General features: G+C 30.1%; 1 protein-coding gene across 10 annotated transcripts in view; it reads left to right on the top strand.

Annotated features, from left to right (window-relative positions):
• Window positions 1–256: 256 nt before the first annotated feature.
• Window positions 257–27903, top strand: part of LOC115886562 (restin homolog) — a 44622-nt gene continuing 16975 nt past the window's right edge. For 6 of the 10 annotated variants that reach the window (XM_030905790.1, XM_030905792.1, XM_030905788.1 and 3 more), the window contains exons 1-2: window positions 348–575; window positions 966–1261. In XM_030905790.1, coding sequence (XP_030761650.1) covers window positions 988–1261 — 274 coding nt within the window. In that variant the 5' untranslated portion in view covers window positions 348–575; window positions 966–987. Of the gene's footprint in view, window positions 576–965; window positions 1262–9217; window positions 9422–24144; window positions 24205–24506; window positions 24594–27903 lie in introns of those variants that run through there. The other 4 variants (XM_030905791.1, XM_030905785.1, XM_030905793.1 and 1 more) reach the window with 3 other exon arrangements.

The following is a 27903-nucleotide window of genomic DNA, read 5'->3' as shown; positions in this document are numbered from 1 at the left end:
ATTGAAAATCACTGAGCAAAAAAAATTAGAGCATTCTAAATAAAAAATACAACTTTAGTGTAAAAAACTGATTCACCCTGTATATACGCGTCTACAAATGTCTGAAATTTATTAAAATGACGAGAATAAAAACAATTGGAATCAAATTGAAAACCTGATATGCAGCAGTAAATCTGTAAAAGCTTAATAAGCTAATTATGGAACTATTTCAAAAATTTGGATTTTTATTTTTATTGATCCAAATTGATTATTCCAAAGTAATATTTTTAACCAATCACAAAACGATGCACTCGACCCACTGATTCAAAACTTCAAAGCGGTTAAAACCAGCTGTTTTTTGACACGTTGAGTGGAATTACGTGAGTAATAATTTTATAATTAAACTGTGGAATTTTTCTCTATTAATTTTACAATTTAGCCTTGTTATCGTAAACAGATTTTTACATATTTACAAATATTTACTAAATAAAGTTAGTGTTCATATAAAAAGAAACTTTAAAGTGCTTGTTATATACTGGTTTTCTAGCAATATATTTCTTTATTTATTTCCATTGATAGATCTATAAATAACTCAGGTAAATAAGCCATAATATACTAGATAAATTAATTTGCAAAATTATTAATTTCCATGTAACTTTATTAAGTAAAGGCAATTTCCTTTTTGTTTTATAGAAAGTTAGGTTATATCAAAACAGGTAGTTGACCTTATAAGGGCAAACGTAAACATTACATATTTACCAATGATTTATTACTAATATCGAGCTATTTACGGATCAAAACAAGTAGTAATGAGATAATTTAAGTTGTTTAATACATCCTGACTTGAATAATTTACATCTGTTTACAGAAATGGACTAGATATCTAATTAATTATTTATGTTTCTTTAAACAAGCTTTACATTGATAAAAACACATTTCATGGACACAGAATGCAGTCTTTTTAACAAAACTAATTAAATTTGCAGCGTTTTTGATGTGCTTTCCGATATGAGCACTAAAGAAGGCACTGGGGAGGCTCTCAACGTGGGAGAGCCACCATCTTCGTCAAATCTACCTGTTAGTGTACAAAGTGACTCTGAAAAACACTCGAATTTAGTGACTGCGTCTGAACTGAGCGGTAGTGTTTCGTCTTTGGCCAGTGTAGCCTCTTCGAAGGCCAGTGTTTCCACCACAAAGAGCGGTATTAGGCCTCCTAGTCGGATAGGAAGATTATGTGGGGACAGACATAAGCCTGCAGTGCCACAATCGCCACCAAAAAGTAGTAAGTACCCTTTTTTGTTGATAAAATTCGAAATTTAAAGAACTTTTTTTATATAGAAAATGACCTACCAGTGTTTATACCTAGTCCTTTTTTTACTTGAATTTTGAATTATTTTAAGTAATTTAACCAAAAATATATTTTAAAATGATACAGATTATTCTGGATAGTATTTTTCGTAATATAGTTGACGTTTTCGTGTTAATTATATGAGATATAGTTTCTTCAGTATGAGAATATATGGTTTTGACAGATGAGATGAAAAGATTATGTAAAATCGATGTAGATTTGAATTAAAATGACAGAAGACTGTCGCTGTCAGTAGTATTTTACTGGACAGGTTATATAAATAATTAGTTCTAATAATATTAGTAATTGTTCAAGTTTTCACTGTTTTTTTTTAATATAACGGTTTTTATTAAATTGAGAATTATTAGCTGGTATTTAGCAGATATTTAATAAGAAAATATAATAAAATCACAAAAAAATAAACTGGTAGGACATAATACTTAATATTTTTGTAAAGCTTGTCCAACAAATCAGGAAAAATTTCGACAGAGGACGTCCAAAAAATGACAGAAAGTATAATTTACACGTGAAATTACTTAGAATGACAGCCAACTGTCACTGTCATGTATTTTCTCCCTCGACAAGCTTTACTTTACTACGTAGGGGTACTATATTTTTTAGAGAAGCATAGTACTCTAGTAAAAATTGCAATAAAGAGTTAAAATTGATACTTTATTTTTTAATGTAAGTACAGAGTGGTAAAATATTTTTTATTTTTATTTTAATATCTGTCTCTGGTATTTTCAAAATAATAGTAAGTAAATTTTTTCTATTTTCTCTATGTATGTATTTCGAAAAATAACATATTAATTAACATAATATGTGAGAGCACCCTGAATATCAATAATAAAGCATTATTGTATTGTAGAGTCCAGGGGAAAAACATTAGAAGCCTTATTTTACTAATTTTACAGGAAAGCACTGGATGGCTGGTGGTTATCACGTTTTTTCCGTATATTCTATATTTTTACTAGGCATGTACAGGGTGGGTCAAATTCGACGCTTTTAAATGGAAACACCCTTTTCTATAGGAGATAGACAAAAACTAATATCGGTGTCTGGAGCTCAATTTTTGTCAAAAACATGATGGTGAAAACCGCATATCGATATCTGTTACAGTTTCGGAGTTACGGGGTGTTTTTCAAAAATATGCATTTTTAACAAATCGCTGTAACTTTTTTGCTATGAAAAATTTTGTATTTTTATGAAAACATTTCCAAAGCACCTTTTTACGTAGAATTTAATGGTTTAAGTATAATTTTTTTAAAATTAATAATTTAAGAATTATCAACAGAAAATTTGATTTTTTATATGGGACACCCTGTATATTTTTACTTACTAAAAGAATTTAAAATTACCTTTCCAAAAATATAACACATTTGATATTTTGCTCGATTCCTCTTCGAGATATAGAATATAGACTATATAAAAATTCGCCCGCTTTAAATAAGTAGGCTTTGAACGGCACCGGCTGTAATGCAAAAAAATTCTAGCTGTGAGCATCAATTAAAACGAAAATAATACTTGCTATGAGAGATGCAGAATTTTATAACAGTTTAAAATATATTTAACCAACATCAACACATTTAAACTATATGTAATAGCAATAAAAAATAAATAGCAAACCAAGACATGAGATTTTGCTACGGGTGTTGTGACATATCGACCGTCTTTTGTTATGGACAGACGGGGCAGTTTTTGAACATTTCTCGCGGAATTCATTAACTCAGGGGAGGTGAAAGATACCCTCTCATAACTGCTAAGTATTTCTAATTCTTGTCTAGACTATACGGAAGAATAAGGAACCTTTATTCTTCCGCAAATATATCCATAGGATTAGATCCATTGGCACTAAGTCAGGCGGCCTCGACGGCCAACGGCTGGGATTTTGGTTATCTATTCAATTATTCTTAAAATTGGCTGCAAAAATTTGCTGAAAACTCCAGCGTTCAGAGGCGGTACGTCGTCTTGCTGGAAAAATATGTTTTCGAGTTCCATTAAGCGCATATCATCAATAAGGGGTCCAAAGCCTACTAGTTAAAAGTGGCAAACTTTTAAAAATTCTGTATTTCGAAGGGGATTATAACAAAATATCAAGTGTGCTATATTTATGGAAAGGTAATTTTAAATTCTTTTCGGTTAATTAAAAATATAGAGGGTATCCCAAATAAAAAATCAATGTTTCTGTTGATAACTCTTAAATTAATTTAAAACAAATTATACTTAAACCATTAAATTCTACGTAAAAAGGTGCTTTGGAAATGTTTTCATAGAAATACAAAATTTTCCATAGCAAAAAAGTTACAGGATTTGTTAAAAATGCACATTTTTGAAAAACACCCTGTAACTCCGAAACGGTAACAGATATGGATGTGCGGTTTTCAGCATCATGTTTTTGATGAAAATTGAGCTCCAGACACCGATATTAGTTTTCGACTATCTTCTATAGAAGAGGATGTTTCCATTTAAAAGCGTCGAATTTGACCCACCCTGTACATGTCATAGATATCATAGGATTTAACGACTGATTGCTCTGCAGAGTTTATACATTTTGTAGGGACCAGTTAGACCAACTATAATATTGTAAAATTCTCGGTAAAATCCTAAAATTAAGAAATTGGCGCTTATCAAGTTTTTCCTCTAGACCTTTAATTTTTGATCACACACTTGTTAATTTTTATGTTGTATTTATTTTGTTAACCCTAAATTAGGTTTATTTTTTGATAAAATGTGTTTTAAACCTATTTAATTGTCGAATATCAAGGTAAGTAAAGTATTTTTTTTTATTAATATTAATATTATTTAGAAATATTTTTAACTAAAATTTATGTGCCAGTCTTCGTGACAGTATAAAGCTCAGTAGGCATATCAATGACAGGATATACATATATGTTTTTTAATGGCTTGTTTTTGACATTTTTTATGTATATTTTGAACACTCGTTAAAACATTGCGATTAATTTTCAACTTATTTCAACCGTTTTTTTTTAATTTTTAAACAACTGAAAAAATTAATTAGTATAGATTTTAAAGAAGAAACACTATGCTCTGACTCGTCATTCCTGATCCTCTGGTAATTTTAATGCAAGCTTATCCAGGAACACCCTGTATATTATTTAAATCTTTCGCGACATTCTAATAATGAATACTTAGACTTGTTTAATAGGAAAACCAGTCGAAAAAGTTCTAAACATTAATGTAAACAAATAATTTGAGTACTTCGCCCACAGTTAAATGTACATAAACGTTTATTCTCAGTTATTTTGCTATAAAACATGAAGAAAACGCCATGAAATTAAGAATTTTATAGTCGGTGTAGGTTGGTTATTGAATCGTAAAAAAGCCTCTTAATTGTTTTAACAGGTTGTGTGAAAAAATGTCATTAAATTAGTGCATCCAGATATTAAATAAAAATTAGATTGAAGTCAATAGGATATATTTTTAATTGTATAACTTTGTGTTCAAAATAATTGAACCACGTATGGGAATTTTTTTTTTCAAATGTCACAGAAGTATTATTTTTTGCGACGTGATTGACAATATAAAAAAGTCATTTTAACACCTAGGCATAAAAGTAAAGCACTTTTACGCCTAAGCACAAAAGTACGAAAATATATTATTAAACTGACATAAAATGTCAAATTCAACGAGCGTAACCATAGTTTCTCGATATACAGGGTGTTTCAAAACAAATGCGAAAAACTTTAGGGGGCGATTCCTTGTTCAAAATAAAGGGTAGTTTGCTTTATAAACGTTGGGTCAAAAGTCAACCATTAGTGAGATATCGCGGTACAAAGATAGCGGAAAAATAATGTTTTTATTTTTTATCTTGAAAACGAAAAGAGATAGACTAATGAAATTTTATGGAAGCATTACTGTTATGAAAACACACTTTCAGGTATTTTTTTTTTTGCTTTTTTAAAATGAGTGGAAGGGGTTGAAATAAACTACCCCTATCATTCCTGTTAACGAAATTTAAAGAAAAATCTTATCAAACACATGCAAATGCTTTAATTTGGATAGTTTAGATTGTTTAGAAACTTTTTTACCTCTTGTGTTTTTTTGATAGAGCTCACCGATTAGAAATTAAAAAATAAAATGTAAAGCATTACATGTCAGGACAAAAAACATTTTTAGATTAAGAATCTAGTGATAATAACGATAATAATAATCATCTAGATAATAACGTATTGCAGTAGAGTAATGTCAAATAAAATAATATTAGGAACATCCTAAAAAGTAACAGAGGCCGACTAGATTTTTTCCTAAAAAAATTACAGCAGCCCACTAGATTCTTTATCAGAAAATGTTTTTGTCCTGACATGTAATGCTTTACATTTTATTTTTAATTTCAAATCGGTGAATTTTATCAAAAAATACAAGAGATAAAAAAGTTTCTAAACAAACTAAACTATCCAAATTAATTTTTGCATGTGTTTGATAAGATTTTTCTTTAAATTTCGTTAACAAGAATGATAGGGGTAGTTTATTTCAACCCCTTCCACTCATTTTAAAAAAGTGAAAAAATTACCAGAAAGTGTGTTTTCATAACAGTAATGCTTCCATAAAATTTTATTAGTCTATCTCTTTTCGTTTTCAAGATAAAAAATAAAAACATTATTTTTCCGCCATCTTTGTACCGCAATATCTCCCTAATGGTTGACTTTTGAACCCAACGTTTATGAAGCAAACTACCCTTTATTTTGAACAAGGAATCACCCCCTGAAGTTTTTCGCATTTGTTTTGAAACACCCTGTATAATTATTTACAAGCTACTCGTATTACTTTTAAATATTTTTATATTATTACTAGCTTGTACTCGCGACTTCGTTCGCGTCGAATTAATCATTTGTAATGGTGATGATAAAGCAAAGCAAGAATTTCCATTAACATACAAACTGGATAAAATTTTCTCACATTTATGTCAGCATAAGAAAAAACATTATGGCGACAATATTATATAACTTGGTAATATTTGAGGGGTAGTTTCATCTCGTTGGAATTTGACTTTCGAAAAATCCGTTTGCCAAAAATAAGCTTTTTACGTCAAGCAGTTTAAGCAGAATCGTGGTTAATCAATTATCCAACTTTTTGGAATACCCTGTATGATTTTTTTAAAAATTTCAAAATATGTAAAAAACAAAATAAATTATACGTGTCCAAGCGTTTTCCCGAAAGGCTAACCGTTTTTTAAATAACAAATATTGTAATATTTGAGGGGCGTTTTCGCCCTTTTGGAATTTGATATTCAAAAAAACCCTCCTTATCGAACCTGTACACCCCACAGTCAATCCGTTTGCCAAAAATCAGCTTTAAACGTCAAGCAGTTTAAGCAGAATCGTGATTGCTCAATGGTCATATTTTATGAAACACCCTGTATAAATTTTTAAATAATCTTAAAATATGTAAAACAACAAAATAAAATATACGTGTTTAAGAGTTTTTCCGAAAAAAAACCCGGTTTTTAAATAAAAAGTATTCTAATATTTGAGGGGTGGTTTCACCCCCTTAGAATTCGAGTTTCGAAAAATCCCTTCTTATCAAACCTCTACACCCTAAAGCCAATCCCTTTTTCAAAAATCAGCTTTTTACGTCAACCGCTTTAAACAGGATCGTGATTAATCAATGACCAGATTTTTCTCAAACTTGATCGTTTTTTAAATAAAAAATATTGTAATATTTGAGGGGTGGTTTCACCCTCTTGGAACTGGAATTTCGAAAAATCCCTTCTTATAGAACCTCTACACCCTAGAATGAACCTGTATGCCAAAATTGAGCTTCTTACGTTGAGTGGTTTGAGCAGGATCGTGATTTATCAGTGAGTCTGTCACTTAAGGATTTTATATATTAGTATAGATTATTTAAAAATTGTATTGATGAGTATTATATCGATAACAAATAAGTTGCCAATGCGCTGTGGAATGAAATTACTAAAATATTATTTTTAATTAATGCAAAAATGGCAGATACACCCTGTACATATTATGTAATTAAATACTCACAGCTTCTGACCTTTCTCAATAAAACATTTCTCATTGATAAACAATTCTATACAATTATCTATCAATCTTCTAAAGTATATATTGCTATTTCTGTTAATTCTTCTTTGTTGAACTATTCGAATCACTTATACATCTTAATGATAAATTCCCATTACTGGTTCATTTTCACATTCTGGTTTCTTACACGGCATCCCAAAAAAGGGAACGAGATTACGTAGTACCACAGCAGTAGGTACCATGGAATCTTTTTCAGGAGAAATCGCATCATCTTCTGTTTTCATTGAGCAAGTTACTATAATAAGTTGATGATTTGTCGAATAAAAATGCCAATAATTAGCTCAGAAAAACAATAAAACTGCACAGGAAAAATATAATAATATTTTTTAAAATTCTGTCATGACTACCGGGTGCGTCTCAAAAGTGGCTCACCCCTATAACTTTTATTTCTTCAGATAAAAAACGTACATAATTTAGGATTGATTGACGTTTTCAATAATTGTTTTCGGTCACTTCCTGTTTCACCGGAAATGACTAGAACTTTTGATTTTTAAATGTCGCCCTCGGTATTTTTTTACTCTATTCGATAGAAAATTACACTCTGAATAGAATGACATATCATATGTCATACACACATGTATATGGTTTATTTGAAATTGTAACGTGTGGTTCATAACGACAATTTGACTCGAAATAATAAGTGTGTGGTACCAAATTACTCATAAAAAAATAATTTTTCCAAATATGCTAATGAGCCACTCTCGCTCCGTTTGAAAAAATTGAGATATGATTAAAAATACGATTCGGGCATCTTTTAACCAGCCAGGACAAGACACCAAAAACATTAGACGATCAAATCTAGTTTTCCAAGACTCCAGATTAAAAATTAGTGTTTTTAACACAGCCATGGCACTGATTGAAACTTAAAATACGTTTTTTTTTAAACGAAAATGAGTGTCAATTTCTATCGAATGAACTAAAAAAATACCGCGGGTGCCATTTAAAAATCAAAAATTGTAGTAATTTCCGGTGAAACAGGAAGTGACCAAAAACAATTGAATACGTCAATCAATCCTAGGTTCTTTTAAACTATAAGTACCTCGGAGTGTTGCACTTGTTCTTGTTTTTTATTAAAGCTTCACGTAAATATGGCTGATTCAAATAAAAAAATTATTGGATTATGCAGTTTTCTTTTATATTTTAATAATTAACTGTGATTTTGCAAAAATATTCTTAGATTTGTTAGCATTTGGGTAGCTTTGGTTAGCTTCTCTTTGTGGAGGGTGTTAAGCTGTGGTTTTTATTTATGATTTTGCAAAAATATTATTAGATTGGTTAGCATTTTAGACACTTTTAAATTATTTTTTTTGGTTGCGACTGTTCTATAAGCGTAGGACTTTCTGGCAAAATTTTTTTTGCTAAATTCGTGGGTACTTATACTTTACAAGACCCCAATCCTAATTTATGTCGTATATTAATATACCAAATCTCGTTTGTTATCTGAAAAAACAAATAAGTTATAGGGGTGAGCCACTTTTGAGACGCACCCGGTATACAGTGGCGCATCTAGAGATTGAGTTTTAGAAAGGTAGTGACAATACTTATTTAAATAAATTACTAAATTTACTATTTTGTTTGGTAGGTACTACATATTAGTTTTTTTGTGACGATTTTATTTTCAAAAAAATGCTCAAAAGGTCCTCAGGAAACATTATGTGTAAACTGGACTTAACATTTTACCACGCCTTTTATTAAGAGAAAATTCATATTTTAATAATATGAATTTTCTCGAACAATACAGATCCTTTTTCTTCTCTCTACCACAAACAAACAAGAAAAACGAACACCAACCAAGGCCATGAATCTAGTATTCCGCGGATTTTTCCCACTTAGCAGCTCCAGTACTGCCAACCTTTCCTGTACTGCTACGGGCACATCTTAATCTCGCGGTACTACCGTCGCATTCTGCACCAGGTGCTCGGCGTGTTGTTGTTTCCCTTTTGGATCCTGCTAGCTGTCTTTTAACAAATACCGGATACCATAAGTTTCGAGTTTTTTAAGGGAGTAACATCCTCATAAAAAATGAGCTATTATGGTGAGTCAAATTATTGAGTTTTTTCGTATTTTTATGATTTTTTTGGTGTACGATTTGCTTTTGATTTTTTTCTCGATTTTTTGTATGTTTTTAAACCAATTTGTGTAACAGTTTTATGTTATTTTTACTTCTTGTTATTATATCTTTTTTGTCTTGCTATTCTCGTATATTTTTTTTTTGTTTTACATACTCTTTCCAAAATTTTAACTGCCGTAAGGAATTACCTGAAGTTTTTTAAACAAAGATAACAGTTTTATTCAGGAGAATAAATAATCCTATAATTATATTTTAATTTGGTTATTTTTCCTGCATGTTTTATTTTCTTTGATTTTTTTTCTTAAATTTTCTTGTTATTTTTGTCTTGAGTTACTTTTTACGTTGTTGCTTATTTTGTATGATTTTTTCTTGATATTTTTGGACAAATTTATATGTTGACAAAAGGAGAATAATCATTTTCTTTGATTTTTTTAAATTTTTTCTTAATATTTCCTTGTAATTTTTGTCTTGATCTCGAGTTGAGTTAGTTTTTACGTTGTTGTTTATTTTTGGACATATGTATATGTTGACAAAAGGAGAATAACCATATAATTTTATTTTATTTTGATTATTTTTTTTTGTATTTTTTATTTTTTCTTAATATATTCTTGTTATTTTGGTCTTGATTTTGAGTTAAGTTACTTTTTACGTTGTTGATCATTTTGTATGTTTTTTTCTTGATATTTTTGGACAAATACAAAAAAATGTATATGTTGACAAAAAATGTTGACAAATATTCCAGTTCTAATATGGCCTCTCTAGCCTGTCTCTTTCCTGGCGAATTTTCCGTATTATAGAGTTACCGCCTACTCTTTTGTGGCAATTTTTTTATTGCTTTTGCAGATACACAGAAGGGTTCTGGACCTATAAGTAGCATTTATGAGCCTTATTTGGCCATTTCATCTACATTTTCGTTGCTCTTGTGTTTAACATACTATTGCTACGTTTTCCCAATCTATTTAAAGCACGCACACAATTTTCCAGTATTCTATAAAGGTGTATAGATGAAAAATCTGAGTTTATTCGAAGGAAAATCACCATTTTCTTGTCGCACGGATGGTTTTCTGTATCCCACGAAAAACCTCTACCTACATACCGTTTTTCCATCTATGTTGTGCTAGGATCTGACCGTGTATAACCGCAGCGTAGAAATGTTAATTTTTTTTCTTAATTAATTAGTTGTTGTTATTCGTTCAGATGACATCACGCGCGTTTTATTTGCATTTTCAATTTGCATTTGCTCGGAGAATAGTCTCGTAGCCACTCTGTTTGGTTTTCTATTTTTTTAAGGCAGAGATTTTATTTTTATCTGGGGTTATATTTGGAAAAATTAGAAGCAAATACAAATTTTCAAAAATAAGTTTTTAAGGCTAGTTCGCTACTAAAATTTTTAACAGTTTTGGCAAGACTATACAGGTTTCAAACACCCTGTGGAACGAATTAAAAAAGTAATGAATTTAAAAACCAATTTATCATCAAAGTGCAACTTCCTGTTTCACCGGAAATGACTACAACTGTTGATTTTTAAATGACACCCTCGGTATATTTCTATTTTATTCGATAAAAAATGTCACTCTGAATAGAATGACATATCACACGTCAACTTTTTGCATATGGTTTATTTTAAATTGTAACATGCTGTTTATAACGACAATTTGACACAAAATACCAAGTGTGTGGTACCAAATTATTCGTAAAAAAATGCTTTTTCTAAAGATGCTAATGAGCCACCCTCGTTCCATTTGAAAAAATTGAGATATGATTAAAAATACCATTTGGGCATCTTTTAACAGGCCAGGACTAGACACGAAAAATATTAGACGGTCAAATCTATTTTTCCAAGGCTCCTTGATTAAAAATTAGTGTTTTTAACACAGTCATGACGCGCTAGATTGAAATTTAAAATACGATTTGTTTTTTGTCGCGAAGTGAAAATGTCAAAAGTTATGACATATGATATGTCATTCTATTCAAAGTGTCATTTTCTATCGACTAAAGTAAAAAAATACTGAGGGTTCCATTTAGAAATCAAAAGCTGTAGTAATTTTTGGTGAATCAGGAAGTGACCGAAAAGAAACTAATACATCAATAAATCCTAAGTTATGTCATATACTAATATACCAAATATCGTTTTTTTACCTGAAAAAATAAAAAAGTTATAGGGGTGAGGCACTTTTGAGACGCACCCGGTAGTGTTGGTTGAAAAATCAAGAAAGCGATAGCCATATATTTTGATATTACTAACCCCTACAAATACCTGAAAAAAAAACTCTTCTATTCTTTAGCCGGATTTATAATTTCTGCATTCTTGTAGTCTACTATGTGTCCTGTGTCCCATGAATGCCAACAAATTTTAGGTTTGCGAAAATCCCATTTAAAAAAAATACAAAAAATTAACTTTTTTTTAAATTTCACATTTCAGTTTTGCAAATGTTAACATAAATTACCTGTTAATAATCACCAATTTACACGACAAATAAGACCTTAGAAATTTCACGGCATATAGTTTTCTCTACATCACCTCGCCAGTCTCCTAACAAAAGACACATTGTTAACTCGAAAAAATCGTTAAAAATAACAACAATAATTATAATAATAAGTACTATAATTGTTTGCGATGATGGATTGATGAAAGGTCACCTTCCCTAGATGAGTAGCTTATTTGAAGCGAGTATATAATAAAATTGACAGGCCCGTGTGTTTTAATAATAATTTTATGATTGATTTGGCGTGTTTAGGGAGGTAGGTATGGCAAAAAATTACATGCCGTTAAATTGACATGCAAATAATGCATTTTATTGTTGTTGTTTGTTAGCTTGAAATCGATGTTTTAAAATGCGATTTGTTTTTAATATTAATTACTGGCGGTTCCCTAATAAGTGCACATGTACTATTTATTTGTATTATTATTGTAACGTATGATATAGAAAAAAAACAGCGTCAAAAACGGCTGAGGAATAATAATCGATGATAATTTTGGCGAGGTCAAGCCCTAGATGTCAAAAATTAACACCGATTATAGAAAGATTAGAAAAGGATAGACGTCTTGATAGGTGCGTCTTGGACGTGGCTCACGCCTATAACTTTTTTATTTTCTCTGATAAAAAATCGAGATTTGGTATGTTAGTATATGACATAAATTAGGATTGATTGACGTATTCATTTGTTTTTGGTCACTTTCTGTTTCGCCGGAAATGACTACAACTTTTGATTTTTAAATAGCACCCTCGGTATATTTCTACTTTATTCGATAGAAAATGATCTTCTGTGTAGAATGACATATTACATGTCAACTTTTGACATTTTCGTTTAAAAAAAATCATATTTTAAATTTCAATCTAGAGTGGCTGTGTTAAAAAATACTAATTTTTAATCAAGGAGCCTTGGAAAAAAAAGTATGATATGTCATTCTATTTAGAGTGCCATTTTCTATCGAATAAAGTAGAAGTATACCGAGGGTGTCGTTTAAAAATCAAAAGTTGTAACTCATATACTAACACTAACATATAAAATCTCGTTTTTTTATCTAAAAAAATAAATAAGTTATAGGGGTAAGCCATCTTTGAGACGCACTCGGTATAGTTTGTATGTCACGTTCGGATTCTACAGTAAAGTTTGTCAATATCATTTGTCTCAGTATAAAAAACTAGCAATATGTGAATAAACTTGATGTTTACTGTTACCTCTAAACTACTCATAAAGTATATTTATTTTTTATGGCTTATTGTCTTATACTAGCTTATCTTAGTTTCTTCTATACGAACCCACCTTTATTTACGCGAATTTTTTTTATTTTATTTGCGTAGTGACCTCTAGAAAAGGCGCTCGACAACAATACATTTCAAATTGTTTAAAAATCAACACAAGCATAATGTCAGCAACGAAAATAAATCGTTTCAAGTAAAACGACGATTAGAATATGAAAGAAGCCACATTTAACCTTCAAAAATGCGAGTGAAGTAGTTCAAGATTGTCGAATTGTTTGTATGGCGAAAAAATTGTACTATTCATATGCAAATGTATCTATTACAGCGTCTCATACAACATTTTTTTTAAGCAAATCAGAAGTAGTTTTTATGATTCTTCTTCCTGCAACACCTCTTTAAGTAGCGTTATTTTCTTGGATCATATATACTTACGTGGATAAATCAACGCCATAAGTTTAGCATTAAAAATATGTCTCCAACATCACGACATGCCATTTTCAAACCTTCTTTATTGCACTTATGAAATCTTCAATAGGTTTGTCTTTCTCGAGGATCTTACTTTGCGCATGCGCATTAAAAGTTGCACGTATTTCCAAAATAATCACAATTTTATACGGTTTAGAAACATAGATAAAAGAAAATAATCTACTGTTAGTGAAAGTTCTAATATAAAGGTCCCCGAATTATCTTTTCATAGGCAAGTAAAGTATTCAGTTGTTCTTTTATTTATATATTAAGCCACATGCATACTTTCTGGTTAGATTTCCAGAATTTTGATATTCGTACGGAGTGTGTATTTTTTATATAATTTAATTTTTGTGACAGTATCATTCAATTTATTGTTCAAATATAAGCATTTTACAAATTAAATTTTTAAAATTAGTGTTCAAATTTGGCGCGCGGACGATAGGTCCTCGACAAGGATAGATAGAGTAGAAGCACCGCGTGTGCAACAAAAAAAGAAGATAAATGCAAGTCGTTGATATGTTTGCGACAGTTTCCATAGTGATTTACTTATCCACATAAGTATAATATGCTCTAGGCTTATTTTATATAGATTGCTATTCTACTTACTTGATAAAAAAGAGTGTGTGCACTAGAGTGTCCGATATTTACCAAGTTGATCATTTCTCTCAGGATGTCTCTCTAAATTCGTATCAATCGTATCATCGTATCGTCGGATAACGGATGCATGAAAATCAAGCTTAATAACTATTTCTCATGACCTCTAATGAATTTAATGCTCTCCTATTATTTAAATCATCTTGACATTTCATCTATTGTCATTATTATTGCAACAAATCTTTGAAATACACGCGCTCGTTGGCGTTTGTTTATTTCTTCTGTGGTAGGAGTCAAAGAACAGATGTCTCTTGCAAGATATTATAAATTTCAAAGATTAAACAATTCATATTTTCTTCGTATTCTATTTTTACATGACAAATGGATGTTTTGTTTATGTAAGTAGATTTTAATTATTTTGCAGAGGTCTTTGGTTGCAGTAAATGTAAACCGCAAAGATTTAAATGATAGCCTTGAAAAATCACGAGATTTACTTGAAATTATAGCGAAAATATTAGATAAAATGGTTTCTTAATTAAAAACTCATTTTTTTGAAGGATTAATTTTTTGGGACAAAATTTTGGAGTGACATGAAAGAATGTTTCTCCTCACTTATACCACAAATTAACTACAACAGATGCGAAAGAACACCGAATGCGTTCAGGTTTCTGTGACCTTCAGAAAGAGTTCATAGACAATCCGCATCAATGTATAGTTTGGGTTATTATTTGTTTGGGTGAAAATAATCTGCACCAATATGTTATCGAGGCATATAATCTCACAGTAATTTAATAGATTGCTCGTCATATTATATCAGTTCGTAGGAGATTAGGAAAAAAAATATATTTATAGTATAAAAAATTAATTTATTTAACAAAATTTAATTAAAAATGTAACAAAATAGTACCTTTCTATTGGTTCTATCGGACTTTTTTCGACTATATAAATCTTTATTTGTAAACTTTAATACATCAAATATTTTCAATCTAATAAATCATTTAATGATGTAAATAAGAGGAAATTTCTCACATGGGTGGTCAAATTCTATAGTTTTCATTATATCAAACAGCCTCTGAATGTTTTCTTCAGTGCAAAACTCATCAAAATTTAATATAAATAATTTTTCCATTTCCAGTAAATAAAATGAACAAATTTTTCCACTTTCATGATCAAAGGCTTTTAAATGGGTAAATAATTTCGAGTTATCCAGAGATTCGGATTCTTTTGCAAATTTTAGACAAATATCACATTGATGTATTTGAAGACCCTTTTAATTGATGTAGTCAAACATAATTAAAGGCATTTTGAGTTGAAAACATTTCTCAGAGGCTGTTTGATATAATGAAAACTATAGAATTTGACCACCCATGTGAGAAATTTCCTCTTATTTACATCATTAAATGATTTATTAGATTGAAAATATTTGATGTATTAAAGTTTACAAATAAAGATTTATATAGTCGAAAAAAGTCCGATAGAACCAATAGAAAGGTACTATTTTGTCACATTTTTAATTAAATTTTGTTAAATAAATTAATTTTTTATACTATAAATATCTTTTTTTTTCCTTATAAATAAACACATTTGTATCCCATTTTAAATAAGATATACAAATTACCAAAACTTAGAAATAAAAGTGGGCTCAGGTTCGATCCCTGAGGAACTCCTGACGTAGCAATATAGTCACTCGAACAGTAGCCATTATATGAGACAAATTGCTTTCTTTGAGAGAGATAAGATTGTAAAAACAATAAAGACTTGATATGAAAATTTGATAAGATTGAGATGGGACGATAGTTTTCCACGTTATTTTGATTTCCTGATTTCAGAATTGGACATACTCTTGCCTGTTTCCACACCTCTTGAAAGGTGTTTGAATTGACAGCTTAGTTCTATATAAACACTAATTATTTTTTTTTAAATGTCAATTTAGTGGCGATTTAACTAGAATAGTACAAAAATATTAAATATCTTAACCATAAATCATAAGTCTGTGAAAAATACAAAACAAAACGACTTAACAAATAAGGAAAAAACCACTCAGTATACCAACAACACTATTCACTACTACATTGACTCACCTGGAACTAATTTTGAATTAGAATCACGCATCACAGTTTTATAATTTAAAAAAGAGAAAAAATGGCTATTATAAGGCAAAAAAAATACAGAAGCATTGTTTTGTAAGATTTTATTGGTCTGTGTGGGCGTCGTACCGGTTATTTTAGCATGTTACAGAAATGTAATGGGCAAATTATGCGGAAATTATATAAATATCTGGGTTCGTTCGTCAGATAAGAGGTATGAGAAGATCAAAGCAAAGGAAATTGGTCATTTTGTTGATAACGTGTAAATTTTGTCTTTTAAAACTGGTCTTTTATTAAGATTTAAGATGCCTTGATAGTCCTTGTTAGATTCTTTAATTTATCTTCATTGGCATAACTACAGGGGTGCCCGGGGGTGCTGGCCCCCCCCCCCTAGGTACTACTGGGCACCCCCCAGAGAAGTCTTGAATTATGATTCTTGGCTACGTATTAATTTTTATTTGCTTGTGATGTAGTAAAAATGATGTTTTCTAGTTTTGTTTAGTTAATATTATTTTGTTGTGTTCAAAAAATGTGTTAATTTTTACTTTTTAGAAAATTTGTAGGTATTTAAGTAATCTACGGGAACACGGTTTGATAACCAAGTCTATGAAATGTATTGATATAGAGATTCATGTAAACGTTTTAGTCAAAAAATGTGTTTTTTTAATTTTTCTTGTTTTTTTTTAAACAAAAGCCCTAGGGCCCCCCTGGGCTTCCCCCAGGTTGAATTGCTAGTTACGCTAATGTTTATCTTATACAAGGCTAGTCTGAACAGAAAACCAAAGCAAGAAAAGGGATCGGAGTATTTGTTCATTTACACACACAGTTGTTTTTCTGCTTTTTCTTTATTGTACACGCGGGCAAGATGCAAGACAGAACTGTATCTCGGCAGGTAATTTTCACTTCAAAAATGTGTTGAAGTGAGTGCGTCACTCAGTTCATTGTACAGGGTGGTCCGAACTGTAGGCCGGAAACTTCGTTGTTTCTGTTGAAAAAAGTTCAACAGAAACTAGCTAGCGAAGTTTCCGGAGTACAGTTCGGACCACCCTGTATATTAGCTTTTGAAAACTAATCAAATCTATATTATTATCTTAGAGCATTACTCGATAACTATTTATTCATTCACTAGAGAATAAAATGACCAGCCAACGTGGTAGCTTAAGGTGTAGCTAAAAGTGTGACCCACATACAGCAGTGGAAAAAAATTGGCATAAATAGAATACGTAGGTAGGAAATACCGTCTTAATAGGCTTGGAAAGTAACAGGAAAATCTATAATCGTGTTCCAACACCATCGAAATGTGATATTTGAGATAAAATGCATAGGCTAAAAAATCAACTTATTGACTACCAGATAAGATGGTTATTCCCTGTATAATAAATAAGTACTATTAAAATAGTCCAAAATTATAATCTAACTTTAAAAAAATAGTTAAAAACATAGTTGTTCGATGACATACCAAAATATATTTCAAAACAAACAAATCTAACCTTAACTTTGACTACCAGCGTGAACCCACGTGATTTTTACCAAAGAAAAAATGCCGATGATGATGATATTATGATCGTATTGGTATGGTGGCAACAGCAAGCGGTGTAGTATTGTACAGGTGTCGACGAAAACGTCGAAAAGGCGGTGGGCAGTGGCGTCCGTGGGCGGGTTTTATTAAAAGGAATAAATTAAAAAAGACGCGAAAAAATTCGAATCGACAGGTGGAGTGGTGTGAGCGTATAATGATCGTGAAAAAATATAAATAAATATAAAAGTATTTAACTTTATTTACAATTTTGTTTTAAGAGTCTATTACGCTGTACAGGGTGACGATAGAGTAAAGTCCATTATCTCATGTTAAATACAAAAGTTAAATCATGTTAAATACAAAAGTTAAATTATCATGTTAATTACAAAATGTTAAATACAAAAGTTATAGGGAAGATTAAGATACACATTTTAAAATTATTATAGAGTACACAGGGTGCTTCAAATAAGTGTGGCGGGTATAACATATGTTTTTTTAAATGCAACACCCTATTTTTTATTTTATTTTTAAATTCTGCGTAAAATTCCATAACTTTATTATATATAATGTTATATACCTAAAATTAATAGTTTTTGTAATATTTAAATTTGTTTATACAAATGTTAAATTGCAGTGTGGTAAAAAATTGTCAGTGGTACCATTGTTTCTGAAGTTGGAATACCAAAATTTGGTATGAGAGTTCTATAGAGATTAAAAAGAAGATATATGTTAAGATATTTTAGTTAAATGCTACAGGGTGTTCAAAATATATTTATAAATTTCAACTACTTAAAATTAAAAAATATAAAATTTTTTAAATGGTACACCCTATATAATTTGATTTTTCCTGATAGATTTTGCAAAGCTCTTCAACTTTTATTAAGTATGTCATATACCTATTTTTAATAATTTGCGATTTATTCCAATTTTTTCTATTTTTACCCATTTCTTTAATACAATTACGCTATAACATCATAGTTACCATGACAAAAATTAATAATTATTATCAAAATTTCATATGTCTATTAAGCAAGTTAAGAACAAAAGGTCAATTTTAGTTTAATTTGTTGTAATAAGTATAAATGTTAGAGGTAGAGGTAATAGTTTCAGATTTTCCTGAAAATGGATTAGTCAATCTGACTGATATACACGAACAAGCCAAAATAAACATATTTTTTGGTTCAGTACTATATATTATATAGTACTTTGCAATAAGTACTACAAGAATAGATGTAGATTATCTAGAAAACATTTTCATATTATATTATATTATTATATTTTCAGTGTGTAATGGGACGGTTTTGTGGCAGTAGTAATATTGGCTTTACGAAATGAATTATAAACCAGAATTACTACGAGAACAAAAACTTTACTGTATGTCGGAGAAAATTTCAATATCAGTAGTCGTCAACAATTAAGTAATCTAGTTAGCATTACCATAATCTGTGGCTGTTCGGCCCGACGGAAAATCCAAATGTCAATCTTTCATAATATAGAAATACACCAAGAAATTCACGACTACGATTTTAGTTTATTTGAGTAAAGTTAGTTAATTTTGACTAATAATAACAATTGTAACTAATTATTAAACTACTTATTAAAAATAAGTAATAAATATGTTTGTTTTGTTACGGTAACTATGATGTTATAGCGTAATTGTATTAAAAATTAGGGTAAAAATAGAAAAAAATGGAATAAATCGCAAACTATTAAAAATAGGTATATGACATACTTAATAAAAGTTGAAGAGCTTTTCAAAATCTATCAGAAAAAATTTACTTTAAAAAATTTGAGATTTTTTAATTTTAAGTAGTTGAAATTCATAAATATATTTTGAACACCCTGTAGCATTTAACTAAAATATCTTAACATATATCTTCTTTTTAATCTCTATAGAACTCTCATGCCAAATTTTGGTATTCCAACTTCAGAAACAATGGTACAACTGACAATTTTTACCACATTGCAATTTAACATTTGTATAAACAAATTGAAATATTACAAAAACTATTAATTTTAGGTATATAACATTATATATAAAAAAGTTATAGAATTTTACGCAGAATCTAAAAATAAAATAAAAAATAGGGTGTTGCATTTAAAAAAACATATGTTATATCCGCCACACATTTTTGAAGGACCCTGTATACTCTATAATAATTTTAAAATGTGTATCTTAACCTTCCCTATAACTTTTGTATTTAACATTTTTTTTTGTAAACCTCGAAACAAATGAGATAATGGACTTTACTCTATCGTTGACCAGGGTTCGGAAGTAGTTAATTAAGAGGTAATTTACCTGATTAACTACGTGTAGTTTTTCTTCAAAAACTACGTCTTTTCCCGTTCATTAACTACATGAAAACTATGTTAATAAACTATGTATTGATATTATGAATAAATTTCTTTTGTATGAGGTGTAATAGAGATAATATGATGTAAATATTATATTTAAAGCCATATTTCTTCTGTTTTCTTAAATACATTATGTGTTTTTAAAGCTTCAACTTATTATAACCTCACCTCAAACCTTTGATATTTGAAAGTTACATACATAGGTTACATAAACTACACTCTCTACATAAACTACATTAACTACATGTAATGTAGTTTATGTAATTTTTAAAAGTAACATGCAGTTTTCCGAAACCTGTCGTTGACTTACCCTGTACTTTTGGGTCGGGTAAATGGGTGTGTGGCCGAAAGAAATATATATTTTAGAAATCTGCCTAAGGCTTAACCCGATCCTGTCTTGTTAAGCCACATCCAAAATTCCAAACACACGTACTTTGATTAAGGCTTGATAAGGTTTGCAGAGATTCAGCATTTGCCATAAAATAGCGAGCAATTTGTTACAAAACTAAATAAATTATATATCACTATAATCACAAAACTTCAATCTATTTCCGTATTGTAACGGAATTTTAAATTAAGTCTTTATATTCGAGAAAATTTAGTCCAAACATAAGGAATATTTTAAATTTAATAATAAAGAAGTTGTTTAAAAATGTGCTACAATACGGATTATAGTATAACCCTTTATCTTTAATTTCCTTCTTCATTTGTGTCAAAATACCGAGCCAGTTTTACATAAAACGTTAAATGCCAAACGGTTATTTTGCTACTTTTTCGGATTGGTGAAATGGACTACTCTTAACACAATTTCCTGGGTTACATTTGGTTTTCTTAAAAATATGGCTTTCTTAAAAATATGTGAATGTATCTACTACACACCATTATCATATATCAAATATTTTTTTATGTTATGCATCAATTCAGCATAACCCACAGATCTGTCTATTTCTCACACTTGTTTTGTATTTCACAAACTTTCAATACCTATCGTATTTTAGTTGAATAACGCGTTGAGCCAAAAAGGAAAGAAAGAAATTTAAAACAATAAGATGTCTGCCTGTTGTTTTTTACAGTTATTCATCAGTCTTTTTTTAGAAAAGTCAATAGTTCTTCGGATTATGCAAATGAACATTTTCTGCTTCCATCGTTTGACATAACGGTATTCTATTAATTCATACCGTTGACACCAATAAAGAAGCGCAAAAGAAATGTTTGCTGTTATTATTTAAATTTTAAAATAACAATTATTAAAGTACTTATATTAAGGTGTTATAGGTTATAGGTATAGGTATAATAAGTTAGTCTTATAAGAAAAAAATTGGCGCTGGGAGGCACGTATAGCCCATACTAAAATCTATACTAATCTTCCTAAATCTATGGTACTAATATATAAAATCCTTAAGTGACTGACATACTGATTAATCACGATCCTGCTCAAACCACTCAACGTAAGAAGCTCAATTTTGGCATACAGGTTGATTCTAGGGTGTAGAGGTTCGATAAGAAGGGATTTTTCGAAATTCCAGTTCCAAGAGGGTGAAACCACCCCTCAAATATTACAATATTTTTTATTTAAAAAACGGTCAAATTTCCGAAAAAATGCTTAAACACGTATATTTTATATTGTTTTTTACATATTTTAAGATTATTTAAAAATGTACAGTATTGGCCATAAGTGGATGAACTTTGTTAAAATAATGGGTTTTTCCTAATATGTTTAAAATTAAAATTTGAGCTATATTTACTTGAAGTCTAGTGTCAGTGCTATAAAAATAAATAGCATTGTTTTTTTTAAAATGTGCTTTAATAAGGTAGCAAAAAATTTAAATTGAAAAACTATTGGACAAAAGTAGATGAACAAAATATATATTTAATAAAAATAAATCTTATGTTAACAAAAACTGAAAAATTAACTTATAATTTACTAGTACTTAGTGTAATAACCCTTATTCTTAATTACTTTCAGACATCGCTTAGGCATGGATCCCAGAAGATTTTCAATTATAGAAAAATCGATATTTTTCCAAGACTCTTCCAAAGCTGCAAATAATTCTTGCTTATTTTTGTAGAATTTGGTCCTAATGTGTTGATCCAAAATTTCCCATAAATTTTCTATTGGATTAGGTCTGGGATTGGTGATGGCCATTTGAGAACAGTCACCATTTCATCTTCCAAAACCTTTTAACCAATTGTGAGGCATGTTTCGGGTCGTTATCATGTTGGAAGTAGTGTACAACTGGCATTTTTTCCTCCAAATAAGGCACTAAAAGGTTTTGTAAAATGTCTCTCAAGCCAAACCGATCCATTATGCCCTCAATTTTATGGAGAGGCCCCATCCCATACCCAGAAAAACACTCCCATACCATGATTGAGCCCCCACCATGTTTTACAGTGGGTCGCGTGTACTTTGGTAGCAATCGTGTGTTGGGAGGTCTTCTTACATGTTGAATTCCATCTGATGACACCAAATTAAACTTTGATTCATCACTAAAACAAACTTTTTTCAAAAACAAAATTGTGCCACAGTCCAGTTTTGATATTCCTTGGCAAATGCTAATCGGGCCTTCAAATTTTTTTTTGATAGCAGTGGTTTCTTGGCGGGTCTTCGGGAAAACAACTTCTGGTCAACTAATTTACGTCGGATCGTCCTTGTACTCACTGGTGGATAGCCCATTTCTTCAAGTTTTGCTTTTATCTTTGTTGACGGCAAAATGGATCTTGTGAAGAAATTCTTTTATGGGTTTTATCATATTGGGACCAACTTTTTAGGTCGTCCTGGTTTTCTTTTTATAGAGACATCTCCTCTCTCATTATATTTCTTTTAAAATATAATGTACCGCTGATTTTCCAAGGCGTAATTGCTTAGCGATTTCCGATTGCTTCAAACCATCCTTAAAAGCATTCACTACTCGCAACTTAAGATCTGCAGACAAGTTAATTCCACGTGGCATGATATATCACAAGAGCTCAAATGTTTTTAAATCGCAATTGTTCATAAAAAAAGCAGAACAAATGAAACTAACGATTTTTAAAATATTTGGTTCATCTACATTTGTCCAAGACAAAAAGCAATATTTGCCAATTCTTATCTATAAATGATAAGACTAACAGAAGAATTTATATTTGTTTGTAGTATTTTGGTGAGAATGTATTAAACTTTTAACATACAAAGGTACATAAAATAATTTTGATATTTAACACCTCAAATCTGATTTTCTTCGCAATTATTGGTATTGGTTCATCCACTTTTGGCCAATACTGTATACAGGGTGTTTCGAAAAATCTGGTCATTGATTAATCACGATCGTGCTTAAAGCGCTTGACGTAAAAAGCTGATTTTTCGAAAACAGATTGACTTTAGGGTGTAGAGGTTTCGAAACTCGAATTCTAAGGGGGGTGAAACTATCCCTCAAATATTAGAATATTTTTTATTTAAAAACCGGTGAGTTTTTCGGAAAACTCTTAAAGACGTATATTTTATTTTGTTGTTTTACATATTTTAAGATTTTTTATAAATTTATACAGGGTGTTTCATAAAATATGACTATTGAGTAATCACGATTCTGCTTAAACTGCTTGACGTTTAAAGTTGATTTTTGGCAAACGGGTTGACTGTGGGGTGTAGAGGTTCGATAAGGAGGGGTTTCTCGAATCTCAAATTCCAAGAGGGTGAAAACGCTCCTCAAATCTATACTAATATATAAAACCTTTATCCAGTTTGTATGTTATTGGAAATTCTTGCTTCGCTTTATCATCACCATCACAAATGATTAATTCGACGCGAACGAAGACGCGGGTACACGCTAGTTTGATATACATTACTTTTTGAGACCTACTTTATTTCTGGCTGTATTTAGTGAAACTGCAACTTGAAAATTCAAAAGCAAATCGTACTCAGAAATACGTCATTAAAAATAGAAATATAGTAAACTATTCCTTTTCTTAATATTTTTTTAGAAGAGACAGATGATCCTCTGAGGAGGATGATAGACGAATATGGTAGACATAGATTGACTGGTAGGTACATTAAATTACCAGTTTTCTTGAAAGAAGCATAAAATTCATGGAAATATCTTCTGAAAATACCAAATTGTATTGTATAAAAGTATTAAGAATTCATTGGTAGTTTTTGTAATTTGCAATTGATTATAATTCTTTCTATAAAGATCACAAGATCATAAAGTTATAACACTAGAACTAAGTTTTATATCATTTTTTTATTAGAAACACTTCCACATATTTGGCATATCTGGTCACAAAGATATTTCCTAATAATAGTTACTTTTTTTTAATAATTCATAAATTATTGCATCAATTAGATGTTCTTGAGGAGGATTTCTATGACGATCATAGTCAGCATTCGCCACCTTGGAGTGTACAGAGTCATAGAAAGAAACATTCTACAAGTAAGTAATGCTCTATGGAGTTATCGTTTGATCTTAACAAGATAAAAATGTTAAGAAAGCTCTCTATAAAAATCATACATAAATTTATTTTTCATATCTAAAGATGAACGTTTATTATTAATATGTTTTCGTAAATGTCAAATAAATTACTACAAAAACTTTCATAAGTTTTTGTAATGTTTATATGTAGTGTCATCAGAAAAGTCTGCATTATTTTGATTTTTTTGATACGATTTTATGTAAATTTGAGTTTAGTTACTGTTTTGAATGATTATATTGATAATTTCGTAAAATAACCAACATTGTTGTTCTTGAGTTCTGTCAAATTTGACGTTTAAGAAAATAAATGTCATTTTTAGTCGTAGATTTATGCTAAAATTTCTATAAATAGCTATCTTAACATTTATCTTTCTGATCAAGCGGTATATAAACAAATAAAAGTTATTATAAAATAAAATACAAGAAATCAATCATATTAAAATATCGTTTTAACTAAATATCTTTGTGGATAACATTTTGCCTCATACTATCCCACACTTTTAACTTTGTTAAATATTCTTGTTTATTTTTGATTGTTTTTTTTATAATCTTCAAATTCTGGGAGTGTCAAAAGTCCCACGTCACGTGGATCAAACTGACGTTTTATTTTCACGTTACGCATACCATTTTTTTATTAGATCAATGCAAATAATAAATGCCAACATATTTTTTAAAGGAATCATTAGTAGATGAATACATTTGTTTATTTTTTTGTGTAGGAGTTTTTTAAATATTACTTGATCATTACTCAGCTTTGATTAATGTTATTATTAATTTGTTAATTATATCATAATTTGATAGTTTTAACATTTGAAATTATATTAGAGAAGCTTTTAGGTATATTTTCTCTAAATATATTGTTTTATTAGGGGTAAATGTACGTTTGACTTATAGGCGAGGTACAAAAAGTACATTTTTACCCCGAATAGAACAAGCTATTTTTTTTCAAACGCCACAAATAATTTTTTAAACAATTTCAAACGTTTCAAATAATATAAAAATATTTAAAAGGTAATCCTGGTATGTAATTATACCGTATGATCGAATAAAAACCGCGTCAGCGATGGCTATGAAATGACGATCGATGACATTCCCCATATAATTTTACATATAAAATGACAGCGATCTTCATTTCATAGCCATCGCTGACGCCGTTTTTATTCGATCATACGGTATATCGAGAAACTATGGTTACGCTCGTTGATTTTTACATTTTATGTCAGTTTAATAATATACAGTGGCGGACAAAAGTATGGAAACATTTTTTATTTTCTATTTTATCTCGCTCAAACACATAATACAGCTTAAATCTTTTCGTATGCTAACAACCGCATAAATATATAAAATATTCACAAGATAATTTTTTTATTCTACCTACATTGTTTATTTTTATCAACATATTTTGTTTACGCTTCGGACAAAAGTATGGAAAGCTTTTTTCTTGTTCATATTTTTGCTGTTGTGATCGATTTGTTTAATTTGATTTTATTGCAAAGGCAAGCAACATATTGTTAAAAATGGGTAAAAATAAGTATTTGTCTGAGGACTTACCCAAGAGAGTTATAGAGTTAAAAAATAGAGGTGTTAAACAGTGTACAATTGCCAAATCATTTATGATTTCAGAAGGAGCAGTTTCGAAAATTTTAATAAAACTATCGAACATTGGGAGCTACAACTAACCGGCCAAAATCGGGGCGTCCCCGAAAAACTACCCGTTTTATAGAAAAATACATTAAAAAGATTCCTCTAGCAGACCCACACAAATCTGCGCGGCAAATAAAAGAGGAAATATGTGACAATTCCAATATCAATGTTACTGATCGCACCGTGAGACGACGCTTGTGTAAGGTAGGACTTCTAGGAAGAGTGGCCGTTAAAAAACCTTTGCTCTCAAAAAGAAATAGGAAGAACAGAATTTGGTTTGCTCCAAACTATTTAAATTGGACATCTCAAAATTGGAACCCAGTGCTCTGGAGTGATGAGAGTAAATTTAAAATATTTGGTTCTGATGGTAGATCATTTGTGAGAAGGCCAGTAGGTAAAAGATTTGATGCAAAGTACCAGAAGCCAACAGTAAAGCATGGTGGTGGTAGTGTTGTGATCTGGGGGTGCTTTTCTCGAGCTGGGGTTGGTCCGCTAGTAAAGATAGAGGGAAAAATGGATCGTTTTATGTACTGGGACATTCTGCAAAATCCCATGTTACCATTTGCCGAAGAAGAGATGCCCCTAATATGGAGATTCCAGCAGGACAATGATCCCAAACACGCCTCACGATTGGTAAAAAATTGGTTTTTGGAGGCAAACGTGGATGTTTTGGAATGGCCTTCTCAGTCGCCAGACTTAAACCCAATTGAACACCTTTGGGGGCATTTAGAAAGGAAAATTCGGTTAAGGGCTATTCACAATGCGACAGATTTGTGGGAGATACTCCAAGATGAATGGCAGAACATTCCTTTGGAAATTTGTCAAAACCTTGTGGATTCCATGCCAAGAAGATGAAAAGCAGTTCTTCAGGCCAAATGTTACGCAACCAAATATTAAATTTTAGGATTTGTTTCTTTATAAAATTTTCTTTCCATACTTTTGTCCATAGTAATTTTTATGTTTTTTAGTAAAAGAAAAATAAGAAATTATTTTTGAAAATTAAAACTAAATATCCATAAATTACAAAACGTTGTTTCATTTAATATATTTAAAATAAGTTTAAAAAGAAAGTTACACAAAATATTTTAGAAAAAAAATCTTTCCATACATATGTCCATCACTGTATATCTTTGTACTTTTGTGTTTAGGCGTAATAGTGCTTTACGCCTAGACGTTAAAATGACTTTTTCATATCGTCAATCACGTCGCAAAAATTAATACTTTTGTGACGTTTGAAAAAAAACATTTTTTTAGAGGAAATCAACTTTTTTTTTATCTGTCATGTATCAAAAAAAATCATTCTTCCTCTGATCACTTAGTTACAGAAAGTTAGCAGTTCATTTTAACTAGTAATAAGCTGAATAATATTCTTTCCCATCATTTTGTTGAACTTTATACAGTTTTTACTGTTATTTTATGCAAAATTAACGTTTGTTATATCGAAACAAGCCATTTTCTTTAATTCATACCGGCATTTAAACCATAAAAATGTCAGAACTGAGCTTTATACATTATGTCTTGCTGTGTTGTTTATTCTTACTGTTATTATTATAGTCGATTTAAATGTTAGAGGCGTATATAAGTCAAAGTCCGTCAAATCACACAATATTTGCTATTTGTTTCTTCA

The sequence above is a fragment of the Sitophilus oryzae genome, unplaced genomic scaffold (assembly GCF_002938485.1).
Source record: "Sitophilus oryzae breed Bouriz unplaced genomic scaffold, Soryzae_2.0 scaffold_494_pilon_pilon, whole genome shotgun sequence".
Taxonomy (NCBI): domain Eukaryota; kingdom Metazoa; phylum Arthropoda; class Insecta; order Coleoptera; family Curculionidae; genus Sitophilus; species Sitophilus oryzae.
The sequence above is the reverse complement of the archived record's forward strand: the minus strand, read 5'-3'. Positions and strand labels throughout refer to the sequence as shown.